This window comes from Haliotis rubra, unplaced genomic scaffold (assembly GCF_003918875.1).
Source record: "Haliotis rubra isolate DU_JTF1 unplaced genomic scaffold, ASM391887v1 Scf686, whole genome shotgun sequence".
NCBI classification, from domain to species: domain Eukaryota; kingdom Metazoa; phylum Mollusca; class Gastropoda; order Lepetellida; family Haliotidae; genus Haliotis; species Haliotis rubra.
Window position 1 is genome coordinate 437,323 of NW_025767397.1, and position 27,974 is coordinate 465,296.

The window sequence follows — 27,974 nt, forward strand, 5'->3', positions numbered from 1 at the left end:
TCGTTTCTTGGGAAGTAAATCCAAGTACACAATATTGCACTTTTGATTTGCGATTGTACGCTCATAATTTTGTTTATATGTTTTTTCATAACCAGCAATGTATATTATATGTCATGAATAAGTGATAATTGTGTTTTAATTATGTTTGATTTTTTGGTTGCATGTGACCTTTAACAAATGGCGAAAAATATATTTCCAATTATTTTCAATTTGAAATGAAATTTGAAACAAGACTGGTTACATGAAAAGCAGAGAATACCTCTCCTGTGGTCGGCTCATAGGTCTCCAACACTTCAAGTTTTGAAATCAGTTCCATTAAATCTCAGGACCAGAATTATTATGTGTTTCATAGATATCCATGTTCATTTGTTTTTTTGGGAGGACTTTCATAATTTAGCATAAATGCCATCACGTCCAGATGATTTATTATCAATATGATCTTTGATATGGGTTATGGTGAATGGTGAATGTTTCTTGTTTCTTGTTCGAGTGCAACATCCTGCCAGGAGAGAAGGGATGAGAAATGGTTAGTCCATTGTGCAGAATTAATTACTTGAGAGGCTGCATTAACTGGTTTACTGTCCTTAAACAGTTCACACAACAACTTTGGTTGTCCCATGAGGCTATAACTGGTATTACCTTTGGCTGGGGGCTGACGTCAATTACTAAGTGAAGTACCCTGGATGTTAGGACTCTACTTTAAGAAGAAATGCTCTGTGTACCATGCATACATCCACCAGTGACGATCCGGGTTAGAATTGATCTTCTGTACCATACATACATCCACCAGTGATGATCCGGGTTAGAATTGATCTTCTGTACCATACATACATCCACTAGTGACGATCCGGGTTAGAATTGATCTTCTGTACCATACATACATCCACTAGTGACGATCCGGGTTAGAATTGATCTTCTGTACCATACATACATCCACCAGTGACTATCATCCGGGTTAGAATTGATCTTCTGTACCATACATACATCCACTAGTGACGATCCGGGTTAGAATTGATCTTCTGTACCATACATACATCCACCAGTGACGATCCGGGTTAGAATTGATCTTCTGTACCATACATACATCCACCAGTGATGATCCGGGTTAGAATTGATCTTCTGTACCATACATACATCCACCAGTGACGATCCGGGTTAGAATTGATCTTCTGTACCATACATACATCCACCAGTGATGATCCGGGTTAGAATTGATCTTCTGTACCATACATACATCCACCAGTGATGATCCGGGTTAGAATTGATCTTCTGTACCATACATACATCCACTAGTGACGATCCGGGTTAGAATTGATCTTCTGTACCATACATACATCCACCAGTGATGATCCGGGTTAGAATTGATCTTCTGTACCATACATACATCCACCAGTGACGATCCGGGTTAGAATTGATCTTCAGCAACCCATGCTTGTCATAAGAGGCAACTAACAGGATCGGGTGGTCAGGCTCACAGACCTGGTTGACACATGTCATTGTATCCCAATTGCGTATATTGATGCTCATGCTGTTGATCACTGGATTGTCTGGTCCAGACTTTACTGTGGCCATATAGCTGGGATATTGCTGATTGTAGCGTTAAACAACAACAACAACAACACACACACACACACACCACACACATCCTGATGAATATACACCCTGTACATGAATTTCTGCCCTTGATAGAGTGTATATAGCTGATTTTTCATAAAGTGTACATGTATTTACTTTGATCAGTTTCCAGTGATAACATTAGAGAATGGACAAACTATAACCAAAATGGTCCTCACAGGGCAAGCTATATATATTTCCTGAACATCAACAACTCTCATCAAACATTTCCATAAATAGCTTTTGTTGTATTTCCACAGCTCAGTATCATGGTCCTGTGAAAGTTTTCAAGTTCATGACTAATTCAAATAGAAATGACGTCATCTAGTCACGATATAACCTTTATACTTGTATCTATCTAAGCATTGTGGTCCCTGAAATGTTTAGTTTGATCTGTCAGTTTCACTCAGGAACTAGCACATGAGACTGACAAGTGACATCCTCTGTGTCATAAGGTGAGTAAAACCTTGCCTGAGGTAAAACTGCACCCATGTATACTGAACAAAAACAGAATTATCACGTTTAGAGATTATGAATTATATTGAAAATGGGTAGTACATGGTAGTTGATATGGGCGAATACCATAATGGCCAGGTCTAACTTGACCCATCTGCCCCTTTAACAGTGGTATGTTTGGGGCATAAAGTAACACGTGAGGTTTCTGTTTTTGTTTAGTATTGATGCAATTCATATAATACAATATATACTGTGTGATTTCTTACCAGTAATTCTGATATAAGGGCTTGATTCTGTATGTAAGTACTGATCACTGTCTTCACATCTAAAATGTGTTACTGTTTTACCATAAATAATATATCCTTTCACAATTTAAAAAATCTTAAGCAGGCATGTTTGAAACAAAATGAGGGGCAGTGGGGTAGCCTAGCGGTCCCAGGTTTGATTCCCCTGATGTGTGTGTGTGTGTGTGTGTGTGTGTGTGTGTGTGTGTGTGTGTGTGTGTGTGTGTGTGTTATAAATGTCTGAAACATTTAAAAGCTATCTTAGACATGATTACAAACATAAGTATATGTATTTTGCTTTCTGTCAAATATTTTGTCTTTTATTTATTGCCCTAGGGTATGATGATTACCTTGTAATGCCTTGTTGTTTAGATGTGTATATTGTCCTTTGTGTTTACAAGTATTTACAGCTCTGTGAACTTCATCTTGACACTTTTCTTGTCTTGACTGACATCTTGTACTAATGTTTATTTGTTTGGCCTGTAAATACCGAATCACACTAATTCATCAAAGCATGATATGAACACAATAAGAAATCAGGTCTGTCAAAAACAGGCCAAGGATTCCATCATGTCTATTTTCGTACATCACACAGTTCTAAACCATATTGTTCGCCATGTATGGATTGTACAGTATGAAATATACTAACCTTTCACAAGTTCGCCAGCTTTTACCAAAAAATATTACTGGTCTCAAAACCACGATCGTAAAAAAAACAACCAGTAAATAAGATAAGCGTACCTCTAACAAAGCCCATCCTACTTGCATCCTATGTATGCTACTTAAAGTTAAGCCAAGTAAAGGAAGCATAGTTTGCCAGGTGGGGCAAGAAATGTATCTGATGAACAACAAGAACCATCAACGTTGAAACGTGTCCTGCTCTAAAACCACGATCATTCATTTCATCAAGGAATGGTCACATTCTCCCACCTACATCTCGAATAAAGTATGGAAAAGTTAACGGTAATAAATTGTGCACCAGTCGTTTATATAAAGACACTCCGTTTGTTGAAAATTATATTAAAAAAATTAAATTTATGTTTAGAGATCATCGTCGTATTTTATCCAAATTTAGATGTGGTATTATAACCTTGTTCACTGAAATCGGCAGATATGCCAAGCCCCTGTTCCTCTTTTACAAAGACATTGTAAATAATGTCTTATAAATGATAATGATTTCCATGTACATACAATTGAAGATGAATTTCATTTTTTAATGAAATGTAATTTTTCTGAGGAATTACGTTTTACCCTATTTGAAGCTGCCTTTAAATGTAACCATCTATTTTATAACTTAAATGATACAGACAAGTTTTTATTTCTTATACAAAAAATTGCAAACTACTTTAGCCTCTTCACTTCTAAATATGTTTAAAAGACGAGAAATGTCATTGACATGATTTATGTAATCTTATCTTCATATATTTATTATCGTATATATGTTTTTAGTGTCTCATAAGCCAGTTTGTGGGTCGATGCACGGTGTTTACCTTTTTATGATGTATTGTTTGTAAAACACACTTGTGCGTGTGACAGCTTCAGTCTGGGCTAGTACAAGCAGCCGCACATACACATACACACGCATGCGCGTCGTCATATGAGCGAAATATTCTCAAGCACGACGTTAAACCCAATTTCAACTCACCTCACTTCACAAATACTTCCTGATATTAGCATACACAGACACATTACCACAATACATGCTGCAAATACTGGCCAATCGATCCAGGAACACATTCGCTATATCAGCCTTAGGTACACGTTTGAAAACAAACGACAGTGCGCCGAACTAAACTTCAAGACACATCGTTTGTTCGGAATAGCCCGAAAAGGGTGTTCAGACGAGTCGAACAAATGAAAATTTGACGATGTGAAATTTCTATAAGCAACAGCACTGGTGGACAGGACTTACTCGCCTTTTTGTGTGAATATGATTCCCACTGAACAGTTCTTTGTTAGTATTATTTGTTGCTTCATATGATACAACAGGATTTAGGCGGGGTATGGTGTTAGCTGTTCGGTAATACCGGACATCACTCTACTCCAAGCTTGCTAAGGATAATCCATATGAACATGTCAAACTGTGCATCTGTTGAAACAACCAAAGACAATATTGCGTGAAAACATTTTATTAACAAAAGACTCGACATGTGCCACAAAATTCTAACAAACAACATGTGACCAATAATCAGCCAGATCGCTCGTCACAATCCGAGTATCTGACCAAAATTGAAACATCTATAAAGAACATAATCGAAAAACAACCAAAGCAAATCAAAGCCAAGGGAAGATCGTGCCACTCTTCAGCAAGAGCTTTAACGTCTTGGAATTAGGAAGCTGGTATGACGGAGAGGAACACATTTTATGGACAGACAACCTCTTTATGGCAATAGATGTGACTTTTCGGTGTAGATGCTAACGTCCGTTTTACACTTGAGATTCTATGGGGTTACCCAATCATTGTTTTCTGGGAAATTTCAATCTGTATTTTTTGACGTTTATTTCATATCATCTAAACGTGAAAGACATTTAATGTTTAACCGTATTCATAGGAAAAACGTCCAACGTAGCATTACGACCATACAATATGCATCTCTTTACGAATCAATATCTAACAGCGGATTTATTAAAAATATGAACAGCTGTGTTTACGTTCGTAATTCCATACACGCAGAAACACAAATACGTCAACACAAATAACATAACAAGCTGATTATTCAAGTCTGTAGAAAACAATAGGTAATCAGAGACATCTTCAGAACAATAATCCAACACAAACCCCTCCCATTAAAATCTCAACCCACGAGACAACACAGGTTCTGCTTATGGAAACATTAAGAAAAACACCCTGCCGAATTAATCAAATACAACAGAATAACTAATATGATAATGTCGAAATCGGGAAAAGCAGGAGGTGAGGACATCCGATGCCCATTAGTGATACTTGGCTCTTAAATACTAGTTTGTTTTTACTCAGTAAGGCCAGAATTTCATATGTTACATGTTCATATATTTATTATTTAGGTTCTCTGCCTCTTATCGGGGCAGTGGGGTAGCCCAGTGGTTAAAGCGTTCGCTCATCACGCCGAAGGCCTCGGTTCGATTCCCCACATGGGTACAGTGTGTGAAACCCATTTCTGGTGTCCCCCGTCCTAATATTGCTGGAATATTGCAACATGCGGCGTAAAACCATACTCACTCACTCTGCCTCATACCATTCATTCACCTGATGAAGGAGTAAGGACATACTCTGAAAATGTCTGTCCCATGTTCCGTTGACATGTATAAAATTCCCTTTCTTATTTCATATGTTGTTTTCTTTGTAAACTTCAGATGACATGTTTCAGCAGGTCAAGCATTTCAAATGTAACATATTTCCCTTTTCGCATATCATGCAAAAATAGTAAAACATAATCGGGTTGTCTTATAATTATAGTGTGTATGTATACAAAATGTACTAGTGTTGGACAAATGATGTATGAAATACAAAGTTAATCTAACGATTCTGTTGTTCACCGTGAAATCCATCATCGGTACTAGTGTTTCTATATACACATCCTACATCATTCGTGCATACACACGGTCCATATATGTGATGCAGTAGTGACGCCAGTCTATTGAGGTCTCGTGATGGAAAAAGGTCATGCATAAACAAACCCCGGAAGTCACGTGACCTCTTTTCACTGCACGCTTCGGTGCAAAATCGACTCAATCGACATGTTCAGTAGATGGCGGCGGTTATGTTTACGTAACACGATATATGCGCCAGTTTGTGCGATGCTTTCATAAAGGAACAGGATGTAGAATTCCCAAGCCGAGCAGGTACTTAAAATATATTTTTTATTCAAAATTGTAAATGCTTTTATCAAGTTTCATTATACGTGATCCATTAAATATGGATGATAACATGTTATGGTTCATGAACAATGTTTATAGAATTTAACTCTCTCGTGACTAAATTGTATATACAAGAATACTTTGATGCGATACTTGGGCATGGCGTAGCATAGTAAAATATCTCCATTAAAATGGAAACTAATTAAATGTACAATAAAACAATCATCTAAGAAAATAAACACAGGCATGTTTAAAATATGAGGGGCAGTCGTCTAGCCGAAAGCGTTCGCTCATCATGCCGAAGGCCCAGGTTCGACTCCCCACATGGGTACAATGTGTGAATCCCATTTCTGGTGTCCCTCGCCGTGATATGACTGGAATATTGCTGAAAGCAGCGTAAAACCATACTCACTAAACAATATGATTTAATACTGGTTTCAAGTCATTCCCCGTTTTTCACCTAAACCCTTTTTTGACTTCTATGCTAGGTTTGACAAACTGGCTATCTCCACAGTTAATGTTAGTAGTCTATGCATGCATGTTACATTGTTACCGGGCTAATTCGTGTAACGAACAGTGGGTTGGCATGGAGCCATCATGGTTGCCGGTAAATCTTCTAACAAAAGGCACGCATTTCATATAAATTAACACTGATCAAGTCACATCAGGAATTCTACTTCGTATTGACTTTGAAAAGGCATTCGATTCTGTTGACTGGCATTTCATTCAAAATGTTCTTCTATTCTTTAACTTTGGACCATCGATTACTAGATGGATAAATACCTTCTTTAATAACATTCAATCATGTGTTGTTGTAAATGGTTTCCTTTCAAATTATTTCAATATCTCAAGAGGATGCAGACAAGGAGATCCCATCCCCCCTTATATTTTTATACTGTGCACAGAAATTCTGGCAACAATGATTAGAAACAATAATAAAATAAAAAGAATACAAATTGGAGATACAGAATATGTAATTTTCCAATACGCTGATGATACTTCATTGATACTAGATGGCACTGAAAAATGTTTACAGGCGACATTAGAAATTTTAGTAAATATGCCTCATTTTCAGGCTTAAAAATAAATGTAAACAAAACACAGGTATTATGGATAGGCTCCTGAAAAAACTCTAAAAGAAAAATTTTGCAGAAACTGGAATTTAGACTGGAAGAGTGACTCGTTTACACTATTAGGAATTGTATTTACTCACAACATCGCAGAAATGGTTGAACGCAACTATAAAGATAAACTTAAGACTCTCAAAATATCAATGAATCAATGGCTAGCAAGAGATCTAACTCCTTTAGGTAGAAATACCATATTGAAAAGTTTACTTTTTACCGCAACTTAATCATTTATTTGTAACTCTACCCAATCCAAACGATCAAATGATTAAGGAAATTGAGCAGCTCTGCTTTAAATTTATATGGAAAACAAACCAGACAAAGTCAGTCGAAACTATCACAAAGAATTATGAATACGGAGGAATACGAGCCCCAGAGATAAAAAAATCTTATTCAATCAAAAAAATGGATTAAAAGACTCACCAACTCAGATTCAAAAGTAAGGAAATTGCTACAAACGAAGACACATTGGGACATCGACAGCTTTATACAAACATGCGAAACACACATACTTGAATCAGTAATAACACAAGAAACAAATCATTTTTGGAAAGACACTTTAAAATCATGAGGTAAATTCGTAACCAGAAAAGCAGAAAAAGCAAAAAATGCTTGTGATATTTTATCCCTACCCTTATGGTTAAATGACAATATTAAAATAGATGGAAAACCAATCAATTATAAACATTATTCAAGCAAAGGGATTACTTATATAAACGACATGTTTGACGCTCAAGGTAACTTTTTAACGGTGGAACAATTAAAAAAATCGTTTGGGTGCAAAACTAACTTCCTAGAGCGTCAAGGAATAGTGGAGTCATTTAAATACTACTGCAAAACCATTAACATCCATATTGAAGAAAATATCCAAGCCCCGATCTTGCCATATCTTTTACGAAATATAGTAGGAAACCCAAAAGGATGTAGAGATATCTATGACATACTCATAAATGGTAAATCTAGAAAACCATTAACATATCGAAACAAGTGGCAACAAGAACTTAATGAGTCTATTGATGATAATATATGGGAAACGATAGAAAAAAACAACCTTTAAATCGTATAATAGTGTAAAAAACTCGTTGTTTCAATACAGCATACTGCATAGGTTTCTGCCAACAAATGATTTGCTAACAAAAATGAAATATAAAGATTTCAACACATGCACATTTTGCAAATCCGAGAAAGAATAAATTCTACATCTATTTTGTGACTGTAAAGTCATAAAAGCTATTTGGAAGAAAATAGAAGAACGGATATTCGAAAAAAACAGGGTCAAATATTATCTTTTCAAAGAAAAATATTATTCTAGGATATTGTGAAAAGAGAAACCATGCTCTGAAAATGATAATAACAGTAGTGAAATATAATATATACAAAATGAAACAAAGAGATAATACACCAAATTTGAACTACATTATAGAAGACGTAAAGACAACATATTATGCTGAACGTTTCAATGCCTATTCAAATTTGCAAATATGACAGCTTCACAAAAGTTTGGTCACTATGTCACAACCTGTTCTGTTAACCTAGCGCTATATATAATGTACTGCTATTATATTTTCAAGTACCTATTCAATTTGCTTGTAAATCGACTTTGTATATATTTGCGAATCGTGATTATACCAACCCGTTATGTAATGAACTGTATGACCTGGATGTATGGAGAATCAAAAATACAAAAAATTATATAAAACAATGTTCAGTTGATGGCCGCGATGTCAGGAATCTTAAGATAAAGTAGATGAAATATGAGATGTTGCAAACAATTGTTTTAAAAAACACGACACTAACAACAACACACACTCAGAGAAAAGAGAAACACATTGACTTCATTACACCGTTTCAAACTGACGAAAGTGTGGCGGACTATTTAGGATTCTCCTAACTACTTAGGAATTTAGGGCTGTCTTTACAATAAAACTGAACTATCAACATAAAGGTAGTACAGAAAAACACATACACCCTAATTGTCAGAGATTTGTAGACAAAGTTTGAAATGCACGGATCTCCTTTACAGTGATCCACACACACGCATGTGCCCAAGGACTCCGACGCATTATCACAAATATACCACGGCCCCATGACCATGACAAGCTCAATCTTTATGACATGATGACTTTTTGTTACAAAAATAAAAAAATCTGACAAACGACATTTACACAATCTAGTCTTTACTACTTCAGACTTACGTGATCATCTCCCCAAATGTTGTTTTGCTCCATGTAATGCAACAGGATTTAGGCGGGGTATAGTGTTAGCTGTTCGATAAGACCGACATCACTCTACTCCAAGTTTGCTAAAGATTAGTTCGTATATTTTCTGGTAATATCGATTATTTTCTCGTTATTTCGTATATTTTCTTTCGAACTGACAGACTTTACCACTCTCTCTAACTGCTTCTATTGCCGACCATTGTGAACGGAGCATTCTGGGTAGTGGGTGACTTGGCTGACCGGGTGTCATTATGCCCCGATGGTTTTGACTGTGTAGTATTCCTGTCTCCCGGTTTCACATTCACCGCCAGATGACAGATATGATAACCAGCGATACGTAATTTTAGATTTGATGCAGCTACAACCTTTGGTTTCCAAGTTATGTTTTTTAAAATGCACTGGAATTCTCACAGGTGTAGTTAATATTCTTGCGAGTGTTCCAGTTTGGCTATATTATGAGTTTTTAACTTGAACTAATTTGAACTCTCATTTGCAATTGAATATTTTCCATTTCGTCCAACCCACGCACAAAAAGTTGCATACGTGGAAAATCGGTCTAATGCGCAGTTTCGCATAGTGTAATGTGTTGCAGGTATTTTATACACCTAGCTATACCGCGTGGATACCCCATTAAGTACATAATAGTGCGCTGCTGGGATCGGTTTCACTTTAACTGACGGGTCAGCGAACAAGCCGAAGCTTTTTCCGGGAAAGGCTTATTTATGGGAAAGAACTTAACAGTTGATCTTGTAGAACAACAAAATTAACATAAATCCACACAAATATTGAAGGAATAAAACGACGAAAAACTTGAAATTTCGAAAAAATCATGGACATGGAAACTGTAACAAATGAAATTAAGATAATATACTGGCAGTAACGAGAGTCAAATCGAAATTACATCCTAAATTGATTAACTGATAATCAAGAAGATCCACTATACAAGAAAGAAAATAATTGAAATCAATAGAAAATAGCCGAATTTGCAGCCATATCACGATGAGAACACATTAGTTATCATCAAGTACCTAAACGAAACAGTACGGTAGGTATAACAGTTTAATTATAAAACAAATGATATCAATATTAACACCACCAATGTTTCCTAACAATACTTTGGATACAGTAGAACTGGTCGCCAACATAGTATGACCTCCTTACTTGGGGTGATAGAGGCTTACGGTGCTTCTTTTTCCTGTATGATTTCCCAGCAGGATTTATGCCACCGCCTTTATCGTCAGTGGTTGTATGTATATTATAAATGCTGATTAATAATTAATTAACCCACCCACCCCAAAAAACAAACAACAAAACAACAACAAAATAAAATAAAATAAAATTAAAAAAAAAAACATCACACAAGAAAATCACATAATAGAATGTGGCAAAATTCGAATGTTCAGTAGAATATGAAATATAAAAATTGTGACAAGATAAATTCTCGAAATTTATATTAACAAATTAACTGAAAAAGTTATTCAACAAAGTGGCAACGGTCGCTCTCATTCTGTCACCATTGGATTGCTTGGCTCTAATTCGATTATTTTCAAATCGCGTCTTAAAGCTGGATTAATCCGGAGTGTCGCGTCAAACAACAAAACACGCGGAACAAACACGGAACAAATTTCCCGAAACTGCAGTGCAGTGATACATGTGTGTATGGAATCCTAGAAGGGACATTGTCGCGTTGTCGCCCTCACAAAAACAAGCAAACAATGTCAAAATTAACCAAAACGCGACAAAGCGACATTTTGGCCATATGTCGCATTGTCGCCCTTTGAAAAATATTTTATTATTCACTCAAAGCGCGACAACGCAACAATTTTCAAGGTCAAAATATGTCGCGTTGTTGCATTGTCGCCCCATCTGAGGTTGTAAAAAAGCCTTAAAATGCGCGACAACGCCACAATGTCCCTTCCAGGATTCCATGAATATTTGGCAAAAAAGTGTAACCAAATTTTTAATGTCAAGTACGGTACCCACAACTGGCTAATACTAAACCGATTACACAGGCTATGCTCATGACAAAATAGTACACCCAATGTTCCTTACAATGTTTTTTACATAGTGATCTTAGTGCATGCTCTTGTGTTCTTTGTTCATGACTGGGCTCTTGCCTTTCCGGTTGATTTAGCGCTTGTGTTTCCGATTGTCTTTGCGCTTGTGTTTCCGGTTGATTTTGGTTTTGTGTTTCCGATTGTCTTTGCGCTTGTGTTTCCTGTTGATTTATCGTTTGTGTTTCCTGTTGTCTTGGATCTTGTGTCTGATCTCTCTCGTCTCGTTTCCCTCGACATTTGCGGCATCTGGGGAAGGAAAGAACTACATCTTTTGCAAATGATGATTCATTGAACAAATTTTCAACAATATATTCGGAATTGTTCAACCGACTTAGCTTTTAGTAGATATTTCCAATGGACGTGGAAAGAATTTTGTTTTATTACCTCGAGAACGGGATACTTAGGGTCTATTCGTCCGTGATATACGGTAGAAATTGTAAAACAAATGCTGAACGAATTTATTTTTTAAACAAATTTTATCAAATGACCTGTTTATAGTTATTTCAAATGTAGCATCTGTTTTGAATACTCTATCAATAGTAATGTATATTTCAAGGTCTCGATTAGCTCTGCACCATCAACTTTGACCAGTCACACATGAGAGAATACGAATGTTTGTGATCAATGAATATGTGGCTCTGGCACATTGGTTAGCGTGTGTTTTACTTCATTGTGTGTTTTCTGAATAACATCTCTTCGTTTGAAAAGCTGCTGTTCTGATATCGAATGTATGCAACTATGTATGGGTTATCAGTATCCTGTTTTACATGCATCATGTAGGAAGTCGACAGATGGATAATTTCATAACCATTGTTTTTACAAAAAATCTTAATTCAAATGAGGTAAAAGCAGTCAGAATTAAGAATTCTTCGTCACGGTAGACCAGAGCGTCACGGTAGACCAGAAAGAAATGTACAATGTACCTGATATAATCCAGTATCACGAGGCGAACAACAACAAAGATGACGGTACTGATGATAACACCACTGAGCCAACCACACCCAAATGACCAAAGATTAACAACTGAAAGAAAAATATGTATCATTCTGTACATAAAACTGTTAATTTTAGCAAAGTTTGGTCTATTATCGTCTATTAGCATAACTTGATTATTTCTGCATATGTGCCACCTAATGACTTGGGTTTAGTAAATCATTTACTATGGAAATGTAGAATCCACCGCAGAATGAATGAATGCATGAATCAATCAATCAATCAATCAATCAATGGATGAATGAATGTTTTAGGCCTCACCGGGGTTTCCTTCAGTTGTTGATTCATTTTGGGGGTTTTCGCATCTGGAAATATTTGTATATATAGGTGGTTCACGAATACAGTGACCATTCTCCTGATCACATCTGCTGCAATTCTTCTCACAAGGTTTCTCACAATAATCACCATGATATCCGTTTTCGCAGCCATCACACCAACACTTTTCTATTAGACATGTACTATTTCTGCAGTTTTTGCTACATGGATTGGTACAATTGTTGTAGCACCATCCATGTTTGCACCCGTTTGAGCATATTCCTGTTGTTCTAATACAACGAACACTGCCATTTTCGCTCTTGCAATTCTGAGAGCATGGCATTTCACACTCTCCGCCATAGTATCCATTACTACATAGACAACTGTCTAAGTCAGTATTGTTACAACTCATATCAGCATCTGAAAAATGAAATTGAAAAGAATTAAACCCAGTTTACATAGCGCTGTCGAAGATAGCGCTGAGATAGAACACCCCGGTATAAGGTAAAAGACTTCCGAAAACACTCCCATGAATATATTGCAGGTTTTATTCACTTCGAAATGTGTATATTGTGCCCTTGTAATCCAAAACCTTATCAATATTTTGATACTTATGATACATTAAATTATTGGACTGAGGATAAAATATTAATAGGATAAATTCAAGAGCCAAAAAGTAACGATGCTAGACTGAGGTTGAGGTTTTCTCAATTTGACTTGTGACTGTAAACAATGTAAGTAGAAGAACCATACCTTGTATAAACAGTAAACAAATGAAAAAAAGGAGCCTTCCATACATGCTTGAATATTTTCGTTGCATCTGGAAATAAAACAAAACTATGCTCACGTTTGTTGTGCCCTTAAATCCACAATGATCTAAGTGCACAGTAATCATAAATATACATTAGTGGGCGGAGCTAATGTGCTACCATGGGAGACAGCCGAAACGGCCGGCTGATGACATTGCATTGCTGTACCCGTACTCTATGTCAATGTGCAGACACAAAAACGTGTGTGGACCTTTTGGTTCACTTTTGTGTTACAATGTCGATAAACATCATGTGTTGGCCAATTTTCGGCTGTTATTGAGTATTTGAAGGACGGGAATATTTCATTTGAAACCTCCGGCTGACACCGTCGGTTCCAAATGAATTCCCCTGCTTCAAATAAAACCCAGAAATTGGTCAACACATGATGTTTATCTCCTAATTGAATGTGTTTGTATTTTCCGTGTAAAAGCTCAAGGTTTTGCCTTCATTCCTTAGAATATTAGAACTGTTATTCACCATATGCACTTTCTACACCAGGATAGATTTATTTGCTATGTGAAATTATCTAAATATAATATTTCTGCGAAAGCATTCACTTGCATCTGAATAGAGCTTCATTACTTCATATATTCGAGGGGTTCCCATTATGTTATTATGGGCATGAATAACGGATCGAATAATCAGAAAACAAGACAAGCATGCCACATAGAAATAAAGTAAACTATTGGAAGAAATATGTTCACATAATAATGTCAATCAATAGCAGTTCCATCACCACACAAATCTCCACATACCTTTGGAATTACCTGAGAACATGCAGAAGCAGAAATACACAGAAGACTTACGCTCTGCAATGGTCGCCTGGTTAGGAAGTCAGTGTTTCCAAGAATCAATGATCGCCTGGTTAGGAAGTCAGTGTTTCCAAGAATCAATGATCGCCTGGTTTTCCGGGAATTGCTGCTTTCATTTCTTAACTGGTTAAGAAAGGAAGTTAAAAATAAACGTAATTATCCTTCCTTGTTTGCTTTTCCACCCGTAATGAGTAGGGTGAATGGTTTCAGTATGTGCGTATTATGCTATCAATGTGGTATGATTGACTGATTGCGTTCAATAACGGCAGTTGTATTGTCAACACCAACTATCGAGCATCAAAATCAAACTGATACACGGACAAGGCCACTACTTTGATAAAAAAGTGGCTGACTATTGTAATGAGCCTCGCTATTCAATTGGTTTTCTCAGAAATAGAAATTCCTCGGGAATGGGCAGCTCACTGCAATCTCCGACTGCCCACCTTTACTGTGAACACACGTCAGGGTTACAAAAGCTGCTTGTTTAGGCCTGCATTTGAATGGACACCAGCCAGTGCTGAAATCAGGTAAGATCGGTGACCTTTTTTCGGGTGTCTTCGTTTTCTGTTTAATCGATATGTCAGGTTGATGGAGATAGATAGATAAATAGATAGATAGATAGATAGATAGATAGATAGATAGATAGATAGAGGTGCTCCTGGGGTGAGTAGTCTCTATCTTTGTTTTTCCAGAGAACGCATTTCTTGCTGCAAACGCAGTGGTCTATGGCGTCGCACTTGCAAGTAGAGTTGTATTGATCGAACATGGCAGGTACAATTGTAATGAGCCTCGCTATTCAATTGGTTTTCTCAGAGATGAAATTCCTCGGATGCGGTGTTGATGCATGTGTCGCCGCTTGTTTAGGCCTGTGAAACCAAGTGCTCAAATCAATAAGATGTTGGAGGTGATGATGCATGTGTCAGATATGTCAACCCAAATCAAAAAGTTGTTGGAGGTGTTGATGCATGTGTCGATATGTCAACCCAAATCAATAAGATGTTGGAGGTGTTGATGCATGTGTCGATATGTCAACCCAAATCAAAAAGATGTTGGAGGTGTTGATGCATGTGTCGATATGTCAACCCAAATCAAAAAGATGTTGGTCGGTGTTGATGCATGTGTCGATATGTCAACCCAAATCAATAAGATGTTGGAGGTGTTGATGCATGTGTCGATATGTCAACCCAAATCAAAAAGATGTTGGAGGTGTTGATGCATGTGTCGATATGTCAACCCAAATCAATAAGATGTTGGAGGTGTTGATGCATGTGTCGATATGTCAACCCAAATCAAAAAGTTGTTGGAGGTGTTGATGCATGTGTCAATATGTCAACCCAAATCAAAAAGTTGTTTGAGGTGTTGATGCATGTGTCGATATGTCAACCCAAATGAATAAGTTTGTTGGAGGTGTTGATGCATGTGTCTATATGTCAACCCAAATCAAAAGGTTGATGGAGATAAATAGATAAATAGATAGATAGATAGAGGTGCTCCTGGGGTGAGTAGTCTCTATCTTTGTTTTTCCAGAGAACGCATTTCTTGCTGCAAACGCAGTGGTCTATGGCGACGCACTTGCAAGTAGAGTTGCATTGATCGAACATGGCAGGTACATGCAGAATAGCAGCAAGCCAGTCGGTGCATTGGTTGTGTCTGTCCTTTGTTGTTGGGAAGTCAGAACGATTCGGAGTTTGCCTGCTGCAGGTAGAAATTGGTTTGGTTGGTATATGTAGACAAAATCTACTATTTTGCCGTCTTCTACGAATTGGCAAAAGCACAGCAAATAGAGTTCGAGAAACTGCCTAGGGATCTGGTACTGCTGGTAGAATGTGTGTCCCGATTGCTCTAGGATTTGTTTCTCTTTGTCGGAAAGGAATAGATGGGGATGCTGCTCTAGCAACATCTCGAAGACTTCTGTCCACCTTGGCCCAGTTTGTATATCGGAGTCTATCCTGCCTCCATTCGCAAATATCTGGCTTGCAATATTTGGTACTTCTTCTTCGCCTCCGGAAGAGACATATTGCCAGATCGGTTCTCGGCATAGGCTTCTTGCGATAGCTTGGTTCCTGGCATGGTATCCATTCCTATCCATACACCTGCATATCTCTAGTTTGGGTGCATTTCAACCGGTGGTGGTGTGTGTGTGTGCATGCGTGCGTGCGTGCGCGCGCGCCTGTGTGTGTGTGCACTAATACTATTGTGTGTTGGACTATTTTTTATTTTCCAAGTGATTACTTTTGTGTATGTATATTACTTTTGTGGGTTTTTACTGGGCTGTGGGAGCCGAATTGAACCTTTTGGAGGATCGTAGAGGCATGGTACACCTCCACCGGTTTTTCTCCCCATTACCCATACTACGTAATGCTGTATGGGTGTAAGGAATATTTTTTAGAAACATTGTGTAAATGGAAGGGCGGAAATGTGCCCTTAGCGATCACCTGGTGTCACCGCTAATTTCAGTCGTCAGTTCATAGAAGTTTCAAAGTTATTTTGACCTTTACACTAAATGGATTCTACTTCTGGGTAAAATCAAGTCAAAATCTTATATTATGTACAACAATGTAAAATACAGGTTAAAACAAACTCCTGTAGCCATGTGCAGGTACCAGTCACCCTATGGTGTACTGGTGGACCCGGCTCTGTTAATGTATAATGCTAGATGTTATTTAGAAATATGTAATATATTGATGTAACTTCCAAAAAGCATAATTGTACCAGGAAAATAAACCTACATATACAAGTTAAAAACATTGTTTATACACAGAAACTGACATTGAATACATGCATACAAAACATATTTATTGATGTCATAATGCTTGAAGGGGAAGTGTACACGACAAAAATCACATTTTTCGCTTATGTGAAACAAAATAGAATTTTTGAATTAGTTAATATCAATACTTGAAAATATACACTCATTTTTCTTACAATGAAGGTATAACCATCAGTAGGTTATAAATGCTGAAATATTATGCCATTATGAGGCCTTTGTTTGCCGAGCTAAACAGGCCAGAGTCTCCTGTCTGGTCCCAAAGCAAAAGATATAAATCTACTTAAAATTAATCACGTGAAAAAAGTGAGTAAAAATACGAAAGAAGTATTAGAACTGAAAATGTAAGCAGCAGGATAGATTGATCATGTGTATTTTCATTCAAAACCTCACTTCAATGAAAATACCAAATATATATACCATACAAAAAGTAGGGGATATTCCATTTTGCGAGCATACGACTAGCCAGTGCCAATGCATATGAGAAAAAGTAATATATGCCATACAGAATAGAATAAATTGCCACATTTTCCCTTAATTTCTCTTCATCATCTGTTTCCTCCTTGGCTTCATCATTTGTATTTTATCAATCTTGTAAATCCAATATCCCCTACTTTTTTTTGAATGGTATATAACAATGCTGATGTACGTATGACATCACTATCGGGAAGCGACTTTCACAAAAGAGCGTGTTCACCGACACGTGTACACCGGATATTTGGAAGAAAACTTTCGATGTTTCAAGCAACGTATATGCATAAAAGTGTCATGTAAGTAGGCCGTCACATTCTGACAATCTGCGTGTTGTTATTTTTTCTTATGTTTTCATTGTGACCAAGAGAAATCGTCAGAAATAAGGAGAAGTGTAGTCAACGTTTTGCCTGAGTTTGCGACAGTCATGGCGTCACTCTTACGGAAACAATTGTATAGATGTATTGTGTTGAATCTAGTAAATCATTGGAAAACACTTATTTCTATGTCCTTATTTCTTGCTACGATAAGCATCCCATGCATGTTCTAAAACTTATGAACAAGTGTATGCAATGAGTAGAGGAACGGATCTCTCACGGTAGGAGAAAATGATACACAGTGTAAAATCTTATCTTGGCTTTGTTTATATTTCAGACGTGTGGTCCTTTCCCAGCATTCGTGTTCACATCTTGTATAGTTCCTTAGATTTCACTGAGACAGTTGGTATTGGTGACAGATATCATCTATTGTGAACTGTATGAGGAATTCAAGGATTCGTGTAAGGAATTCGTTTCAGAATGACTAAACGGGCTGGAGTTGTTTTTTTCCAAATTCAATGCTCCCAGTAAAATTCGATATTCAAATTAAGACATACAGTGCTGTCGGGTATTTCCGAACAGGTAGTGTTTCATGATATGAAGCAATAAGTAATACTGACAAAGGACCGCTCGATGGTCGTTCAGTGGGAATCATATCGACATACACAGGCAAGTACGTCCCCCAATCCTTCTGTAATAGATGTTTGACATCATTATTGTTTGTAACTCTAATTAACTCGTCTAAACACCTTTTTCAGGCTATTCCGTACGAAAACCTAATGTTGCCACGTTTGTAACAGCGACAGCTCTCGTTGTTTCGATTATTCACACGTTGCCTTGAGTATTTTCTTGTCATTTCAGTGATTTTCTCGTTACTTCGAGTATTTTCACGTTGTCTCGAGTATATTCTCGCTACTTCAAGATGCTTTCAAAAACTTGAAATTTCGAGTACTTACTGGTTCCTACGAGTATTTTCTCGTTACTTCAATTATTCATTTTGTTGATTCTGTGACCATAAATATTATATTTTTTCGTTGCTTGGATTAAATTCTCGTAGCCTCGAGTACTTTCTCGTTCTTTCAACTTTCTTTCAAAGACTTTAAGTAACGAGAAAAATACTCGTAGCAACGAGTAAATACTCGAAATTTCAAGTATTGGACAGAAACTGTAAGTAACGAGAAAATACTTTAAACAGCGAAAAAATAATTGAAACGACGAGAAATTAATCGAAGCAACGAAAAACTATTCGACGCAACGAAAACTTTCAATGATAAAAAACCCCATGCTACAAAAGATTCAGTATTTTACTTTCGTAATTCCGAACAAACGGTGTGCCATAACAAATTAGCTGTGACCTAAGGGTTAATGCTTTGACGCATTATCGTTGGTTCTCAATCGTGTACCGAAGGCTGAAACTCGTTCCTCATTCCTGTGACTGAAATTTGGAAATTATGAAAAGTTCAGTAACAGGAACGAGGAATGATAAAAGATTATTACCCATATGGGAATGAAGACACATGGTAGTATTTTTCCTGTAGGTCCATAGGAAGGTTACACCTTTTGGTGAACGTTGATTGGCTGCTTAGAAAATAACCAGCCAATCTACGCGTAGGGATATGGGCATCTCCCACATTGCATTTGCCCTGCAGAGAATGTTGTTTTCATTTTAGCGTGTTTTAGATCGAAAGATCGAAAATCGATGTGGTAATAAAAGCAACAACCAACTCGTGACGGGGAATGACAGATTGTCTTTCCCTCGTTATATTGATTATGTAATTCTCTCGCCAAGGTTAGAGAATTACGCAGTTAATATAACTCGAGAAAGATGTAGATGTCATTCTCTGTAACTCGTTAGTTATTGTAAAAGTCTCTTGGTCGATAGTATTTGTAAAGTCAGTATACTGAAATTGTAACAACGTACAGCCCCAGATTCCGAATAAGCCATTGTAACATTAGTTACCTCTGTTATTTGATTGGTCACTTACAGTCTGTGCAGGATAACCCTAACTATTACATTCGATCGATTTCTTGTCATTTGTTTTGTCAAAGGCAAAATGTGTCACCTTTAAAAAAATAAACAACTAACTGGTGCAAATTATTAATATATATTCATTGATCACAAGTGTTCTCACAATTTGTTTATTTGGGTTTAAAAAATAACTAAATTGCAACACTTTCCTCATATCGCAAAAGTTATGCACAAGTTGCAGATCTGCAGTATTTATTATTTGATCGATCGTATAACTGACTTGTATGCATGTTCTCTTTAAGGTTGAAGGAATCATGAAATTACCTATTTTAACATGGGCAGTAGTGACAATAACCGAACTGTTGTTTAAAAATATGATATTCACGGTCGTGTAGGAGCAGAGAAAACAAGAATATTTAGGACTAAGAAACATTTGACCTTTTGTGGCCGATACATTTAGTATCGGCTAACACTGACTTACGTAACTGAAATTTCAGTAATTGATTTAATTTTGTCTCTTTTCTTCTTAATTCGATTTATATTTCGTATGTTAAACCACAGTTTTGCTAGAAGGTATTTTGGAAGCTCTGACGTTTCACGCTTAGAAAAGCGACTAGCAAGTTGAGAAAAAACATGCGGAAATGGAAATTTGTTCGGTAATAGCCGCTTGTTCGGAAATACGCAAAACGCCGTGAATGGTGATTTAGTCTGTGTATGTCATAACGGGCGAGACTTAACATATACGTAAATTTAGTAAATTTGCCCTTCCTACAATTAGCGGGTGATTTCATAGTAAAGCGAATTTCAAACAGAATTCAAAACTGCGAAGTGCATTGATCTTCATAATGTATTTGAATATGGTTTCGACATGAAAGTGAGTGTTGAAGAGGAGGGACATAAATTGTACGTTGATGAAGGAATTAAGTAGCAAACTTAGGATACCGTCACATTCACCGATGGCTAGCAAGATGTACATATACGATTCAGTTTTCTGAACAATGTATATTATCTTTTTTTTCGAAACAGCCATGTCATTACTGTGTGGAACTGATCGGTACACAAAGCCATCGGACGGCCAGGCAACAAGACCATTAAACAGTCTCTGATCTTTGTGGCAAAACCCCTTCTGTCCTTCGACCAAGGTCTCACGGCTTAACGTTCTAGAAGATGTTAGTGTATTCAGTACCACGCCCTGTACTACGCACCAGCGTTAAGACGTTTGTTAGTACGTCTGGCACTGACGTTCAAGTGATAACTCCAGGTGCCCACGGTTGCCTTATTTTAGTGGAACAAGGTGCCGCATCATTATTCCTTGCATCCTAAATAAAAAATACATCCATTTTGGAAACAAATATTTATCCCCCGCGTTTAGTGTATTCGGCTCCGTCCGTCCGTATGAATTGGAATATCTTAAGAACCGTAGACTAGATTCTTTTCGTATTTGGTGCCTAGGTTAATCACAGTATAAGAAAGGTCCCAGTCAGGTTTGGTGACTATGACCTTAATTTCAAGGTCACAAGGGGACTTTAACGTTTACTCTTGTCAGTGAGATATCTCAAGAACCATTCACTAAGCTTTATCGAGGGAAGGCGCAGGGCCCAATTGATTTTGGTGACCTTCACGTAATTTTCAAGGTCATGGCGACGCTCTGAAGATTTCAGCATATTAACCTGCATGTTATGCTTGTCAGCGAGATACCTCAAGGCGCAGGGCCCAGTCGATTTTGGTGACCTTCACTAAATTTTCACGGTCACAGCGGCACTCTGAAGATTTTAGTATGTTAACCTGCATTTTACGATGGTCAGCGAGATATCTCAAGAACCATTATCTGGACTAAGTGTAAGTGGTAAGTGCAAGGCCCAGTCGATTTTGGCGACCTTCACTTAAGTTTCAAGGTCACAAAGACACTTTGAAAATTTCAGTATGTTAAATATCATGTTAGGATAGTCAGCAAGATGTCCCAAAAAACATTCTCTGGATTTTTTTCATGTATGACACCAAGCTTCATTTAATGAATATGCAGGGCCCAGTCAATTTTGGTGACCTTCACGTAATTTTCAAGGTCACTGCGACACTTTGAAGATTTCAGCATGTTAACCTGAATTCACTTGGTTTTCTTCACAGACTTTCAAGACTTCCCTTGAATGTTTTTCAATAAGCAATTTCTTTAGTACCATTTTTGCATATTTCATACACTATGGCATTCATGTCAAGGTCAAAGTCAGTCTTGAAAATATTTGTGTGTTTGCACAACTAAAGAGCAAGATATCAAGAGAGGTTGACTGGTCATGTTTTTGTTGACACTTAACTTCATCTTAAACTTTCATTACTTTTTAAGTTTGATTTGATAATTTGCAGGCTGGGGATTATGTCACCTAAGTGACAATGCTTATCTCCTTTGCAATATGTCAATAGTTGTACCCATTTTTCAGGGCCTGTGCTGGAATATTGTTGTCATCAACAGCCGCCTGTACATCATCCCGGCGCTCATCATAGCTTTTTCAACTGGTGGAACACTATTTTCTTGTAAGTCTTGAATTTTCAACAGACGGTTCTCCCCATGCGTCTTTGCATCCGATAATCGGTTTTCCAGGTGTTCGAAGCAAACTTTCATTTGTTCTTCATCTGAATAAAAGATCTCCCTGCATGTCGTTGCTGCTGTCTGCCGAAGGTTATTCCAATTTTAATTTCTGGAAATCATTTGTATATCAATCAATCAATCTTTATTCCATACTTAAGAGGCCTCGGACCTATGGTACATGTATATTCATAATACCTGCAACTGAGCAGCAGATATTTACTTATTTCTCAAATATTTACAGATTACAAATTCAAAACAGATTTTCTATGTATAAATGCAAAATAGATATAGATTGACAGGTTCTGTAATTCAATAGTATTTTTCACTTGTGAACAGCATGGTCACTTTTATTCCATTAGGATGTGTATAATATTAAGATGTTAAATATTTCTTTCTAAGGTTATCAGATAAATAGAAAATGGTATTTCTAAGCGGGGCAGATACATAGAAATTGGTATTCGTGTTCTACCGTATTAACGTTATGCACAGAGGTTACAAATTCTATGATTACGTGGAATATGAACATAACGCTCAGTTTCAACAAACAAATCATGTGATGAACAGCGGAAACGGACTACACGGAATTTCTTTACAGTGATCTTTGATAAATACTATTCTTGACATAGTTCAAATTTCCATTGTTTATAATACAGCCATTTAGAGGAGAGATAGATTGATTCAAGTCTTGTTTGTTGATAGATGGTTTTTTTTGAGTCAGTGACTGATGAAATACTTCTCTAGTTGGACGTTTTGATTATTCCAAACATAACCTTGTCCCGTTTTGAATAGTAAGTGAGTGAGTTAATATTTAACGTCGCATCGGCAATGTTTCAGCTATATCGTGACCAGAACAATTGAAATTATATCAATATTAAAAGCAATAAATTTAGAACATAAAAAACTGTTATCGGATGACAGTTAAAACCGATTTGAATAGAAATTCCTAACATTAGTTATCGAATTCCCCCTCCCATTTTGTATCATATACTATCATCATATTATAACATTTCTTAGAAATCTATGGAATGGCATAGTTAACAATCGTAACCAATACTTCTTTAATTTAATGGAATATTTGCATGATGGGAATATGCCACACTCGCCCCAAAACAGTGCTACATGTGCGAGATTACACTCCGAGATACGTTCTGCAAGCATATATAAATTGACTTTTCTTTAGATTCATAATCCCATACTTCTTATCCGTATAATAGTATTGGGCTTACTTTTACATCAAATATTTTAAAGGATGAATTCCCCCAAAGTACGGATATTTCTGATTATATTTATCAAAACCTTTGGGGCTTGTACAGATGCTTGTTCTGTGTGGTTAATCCAAGAAAGATGGTGAGAAAAATAGACTTCAAGATATTTATACATACTACCCATCAAAAGTTTAGACTCACTAGTGTAACTGTAGCCACTTACTTCAATCAACTGTTCTATACTAGATTTTGCAAAATATTTCATACTGTTTAATAGTATTCTGTACACATGAACTGATGTGTTGTAAAACAAATTCGTAACGTTGAAAAGATTATTGTCATGAGTTCAAGAAATGATGAAACTCTGTGAAAATTGGCGAATTCTTAACAAAACCTTACACCAAAACGCAGCTGTTCACATGCACGATATTTGCAAATGCATTTCAGCAATTATGTTTGATCATCGTGCAATTCACGTGCATAAAGTTTGCAGTTGGTTCCCCAAAATTAGTGGAATAATTCATCTTCGATGTAACCATATATATTTGCATAATCGTATATACTACCCATCAAAGTTTAGACTCACTAGTGTAAATGTAACACTTCAGTCAACTGTTCTAAACTAGATTTTGCAAAATATTCCATACTGTTTAAAAGTACTGTTTACATATGAACAGATGTATTGTAAGACAAATTCGTAACATGGAAAAGAGTATTGCCATGATTTCAGTAAATGATGAAACTCCGTAACAATTGGAGAATTCTTAACAATCTTTACACAAAAACTCAGCTGTTCACATGCACGATATTTGCACATGCATTTCAGTAATTTTATGCGTCATCCTAGTGCAATTAGTCAGTGGAAAAATTCATCTTCGATGTAAACCATATATATACATACATAACATATAGTGAGTGCTTTAAGTGAGTCTAAACTTTTGATGGGTAGTATAAGACTGCTTTCAGTGAGTTTAAACTTTTGATGGGTAGTATAGGACTGCTTTAAGTGAGTCTAAACTTTGATGGGTAGTATGTAGGACTGCTGTAAGTGAGTCTAAACTTTTGATGGGTAGTATAGGACTGCTTTAAGTGAGTCTAAACTTTTGATGGGTAGCATAGGACTGCTTTAAGTGAGTCTAAACTTTGATGGGTAGTATAGGACTGCTTTAAGTGAGTCTTAACTTTCGATGGGTAGTATAGGACTGCTTTAAGTGAGTCTAAACTTTTGATGGGTAGTATAGGACTGCTTTAAGTGAGTCTAAACTTTTGATGGGTAGTATACGTTTGTAGTTTCTAGTTTCCTCCCTTTCCTCTAGTTTTCCTCTGTTTTCCGCCGTTCTTAAAAACAATAACCTTTGTTTTGTCCCTATTAAGTGTAAAATTCCATTCATAAGAATACATTTCAAGTTGATCAATTTGTTTCTGTAGACCACTTGTGCTACAAAACAAGACAATATCATTCGCAAATAGTAACAAGAACAACTGAGTTAAATCAGGATGTAACTGGATCCCTTCTGTACAGTTATCACGTATTTGCACAGCTAATTCATTGATAAAAATATCAACAGAAAGGGACTTAAAATGCAGCCTTGTCAGATACCTAAGCGGCTAATGAAACTTTCTGAGATTTTCATATATACATCAAATTTTATTCATTTTTTACTAAGTCTATGAGTTTACTAAAACAATCAAGACTAGACAATCCAGTGATCAACATCTTGAACATCGATCAACGCAATTGGGATACAGTGATATGTGTCCACCAAGTCAGCTTGACTGACCACCCGATTCTGTTAGTCACCTATTACGACAAGTAGGCGTGTTACTGAAGACCAATTCTAACCCGGATCTTCACGGGTGATATTTATAAGTAAGCAAATTTACTGAACATTGTTGTTTCAGTTATACCTTGAAAGATGACATTAAGCCAGGTTTATACCTGCTTGGTATTTGCCATGGTAGCAGCTCCAAATGATGGTACGTCACTATTTGTTTTCTACTGACCCCATATTTTTTACACCTTTTTTTCACAACTTTTTTTCCCTTTGATGTCATTTTTGAGCAAGCGCATTCATGATGCTTTTTATCCGTATTGGGGCCGAAGAATACATAACTGATGAAAAAACACACATTTCGGCTGAATGTATATCGTATTTATCATACTTCTTTTAATATATGTAATAATTCGTCCTTTTAAAGGATAACACCATAAAGTAAGCTATTCAAATGTATTTTCACAGCACCAAGGAGATGACGATCTGTGACCATAGGGTATGCCTGTACTGAAATGCCTTTTGTCTTCCTTTAACTTTAGCACGATGTTTACCGCTTCTGCCTAGAATGGCCTGCAACCTAGAGCTAAATACGTGCGCAAATAACAGGTGTGCACATTTTGCTATCATATGTCCTGTTGGGAGTTATGGACTGAGATGTAAAGCAAAATGTTCGAACCACTGCGTTGAAGGTAAGTGTCACCTAACGGAACGGGGTGCTGAGATTTGCACTAATGGCTGTGTAAAGGGATGGAGAGGCACCAATTGCCTGGAGCGATGTCCGTACCCATGCTCGGAGTGTGACCGCGACACTGGAGCTTGTACTGACCAATGTGGGGATGGTTTGTATGGCGACGGCTGCACCAAGGAGTGTCCACAGTCATGTGTTCGCTGTGACAAGGTGACGGGAGAATGTAGTGCCGTTCAGCATTCTTTGGCTAACTTCAAGGGTCTGGTTTACCTTGTCACAATGGCTACTATGGTGTTGATTGCTCCAAACGGTGTACTCTTGGCTGCGAGACCTGTGACCAATGGACCGGAGACTGTCTGCTGGACCAAACACAGACTGAGCCGTCAACAGCCCTGAAAAACATTACTGATGATACATCTTCATTTGACAAACTCCCTGAAGGTCAGTTGAGTTTAAGATTAGGATCTGTTTGATTGGCATTTTAGAAGTTGATGAATAATAAGAAAAGTATAGTTTTATCCCTTAAGTATTATACTTTTCTCAAGATAAGGAGTTAGAGTTTAGTTTAGGTATGATTACGGTATCTGGAACCCGGCATTGAGTGTACCAGTCCGTCAACGGAGTACTGATCTTTCGGAATGGCATCATTTACCATTAGATAATTGTATTTCCGTATGTGAGGTTAGTTTGATAGAAAGATGAGTTACATCTCCTGAATGGAAATTTCAAGGCCAATGTAACATATTTTTTTTTTTTCATTTTGACTTAAAACGTTACAGCCATAACAGTATTATTCTAAGAATTTGACGTGCTGTGAAAAAGTAAAATATTGTTTTCTAGAATAAGACCAGATATAACTATCTGTTGCATTTTGAATTTCCAGTGAGATCATCTGATGTGAATATGCTCATGGTAATCGGCCTGGGTGTAATGTCGGCCTCCCTGCTGCTTATCGTTGTTTTCCAGTGCTTGTGCTTCAGGTACGTTTTTATAGTATACTAATTTCATATACCCCAAACAATTTAATCCGTTTTTTTTTCAATTGTGAAGTCAACAAAATGAAAGGCTTCTTATGTATGAGCTCAATTAAATTCGTGATCTTGATGGATGTTTATCTTTTCTAGGATGAGACGAAACCAACAGATTACAGACAAGGAGGATCTGAAAGATGCCCACCTTTCTCTAAACGAGCCCAAGTACACTCATGTCTACGATGAAGATACCTGAAGATGCTGATGACAGTCGGTTTCCTAAGCAGAGAGAATACCTCACTGCAACATTCACCAACGATGGGCTTGACCCTTCTCTGACCCACAAGATCGCGGCAAGTGGATATCTTCACCCTCTTGGGATCAGAGGACCGTACGTGGCCCCTCATCTTTCATATCCCAATTGTGCTCCTTTTGAAGCGTGAATTATAATACACGTTAACTGATGATTGCTTGTTTAACGCCGCACTCAGCACTATTCCAGCTATACCTCGGTGGTCTGTAAATAATCGAGTCTGGCCCATAGTTGCGTTACGGTTTGTCTGTGTGTTACAAACTTGTTAACAAACATCATAATCTCAGACACACCTTAACCGATAGAATGCAAGTTTTGGCAAATATATCAACGTAAGTTGATATAAACATTTAAACAATTAAGTATAGAATAGACTCTGAAAACACGCCAATAGTTGTGCACGATGTTTAGTCCGAGGCGTGGTAGCGGTTTGAACTTGTTTATGAAGTAGTGT

General features: G+C 37.0%; 1 protein-coding gene and 1 long non-coding RNA gene across 7 annotated transcripts; one reads left to right on the forward strand and one right to left on the reverse strand.

The window, feature by feature from the left end:
• Positions 1 to 1,944: 1,944 nt before the first annotated feature.
• Positions 1,945 to 27,871, forward strand: LOC124258202. Of its 5 annotated transcripts, none has more exons than XR_006893534.1 (7): positions 2,052 to 2,069; positions 14,855 to 14,990; positions 22,420 to 22,513; positions 25,676 to 25,750; positions 26,088 to 26,677; positions 27,120 to 27,216; positions 27,361 to 27,871. It is a non-coding gene; the product is annotated as an uncharacterized LOC124258202 (long non-coding RNA). The 5 variants fall into 5 exon arrangements; XR_006893533.1 differs by lacking the exon at positions 2,052 to 2,069 and adding an exon at positions 5,522 to 6,176; XR_006893536.1 differs by lacking the exon at positions 14,855 to 14,990 and having other exon boundaries at positions 1,945 to 2,069.
• LOC124258200 (scavenger receptor class F member 2-like) lies at positions 10,891 to 14,698 on the reverse strand. Of its 2 annotated transcripts, none has more exons than XM_046692263.1 (5): positions 14,458 to 14,698; positions 13,596 to 13,662; positions 12,849 to 13,262; positions 12,518 to 12,617; positions 10,891 to 11,840 (listed from the first exon to the last, which is right to left on the reverse strand). In XM_046692263.1, the coding sequence occupies exons 2-5, from the start codon at positions 13,660 to 13,662 to the stop codon at positions 11,504 to 11,506; spliced, it is 918 nt and encodes a 305-aa protein (XP_046548219.1). In that variant the 5' UTR covers positions 14,458 to 14,698; the 3' UTR covers positions 10,891 to 11,503. The 2 variants fall into 2 exon arrangements, with proteins under 2 accessions (XP_046548219.1, XP_046548218.1); XM_046692262.1 differs by having other exon boundaries at positions 14,407 to 14,698.
• Positions 27,872 to 27,974: the final 103 nt, after the last annotated feature.

What these genes read in the sequence shown, in the direction of transcription:
- LOC124258200 (XM_046692263.1), bottom strand. Translation starts at nt 13,662, where the DNA reads ATGCAACGAAAATATTCAAGCATGTATGGAAGGCTCCTTTTTTTCATT. An exon ending in TTGTTTACTGTTTATACAAG is followed by an intron (nt 13,263 to 13,595) that starts GTATGGTTCTTC and finishes TTCATTTTTCAG; the next exon opens with ATGCTGATATGAGTTGTAAC. An exon ending in GTGATACTGGATTATATCAG is followed by an intron (nt 11,841 to 12,517) that starts GTACATTGTACA and finishes TTCCTTCCCCAG; the next exon opens with ATGCCGCAAATGTCGAGGGA.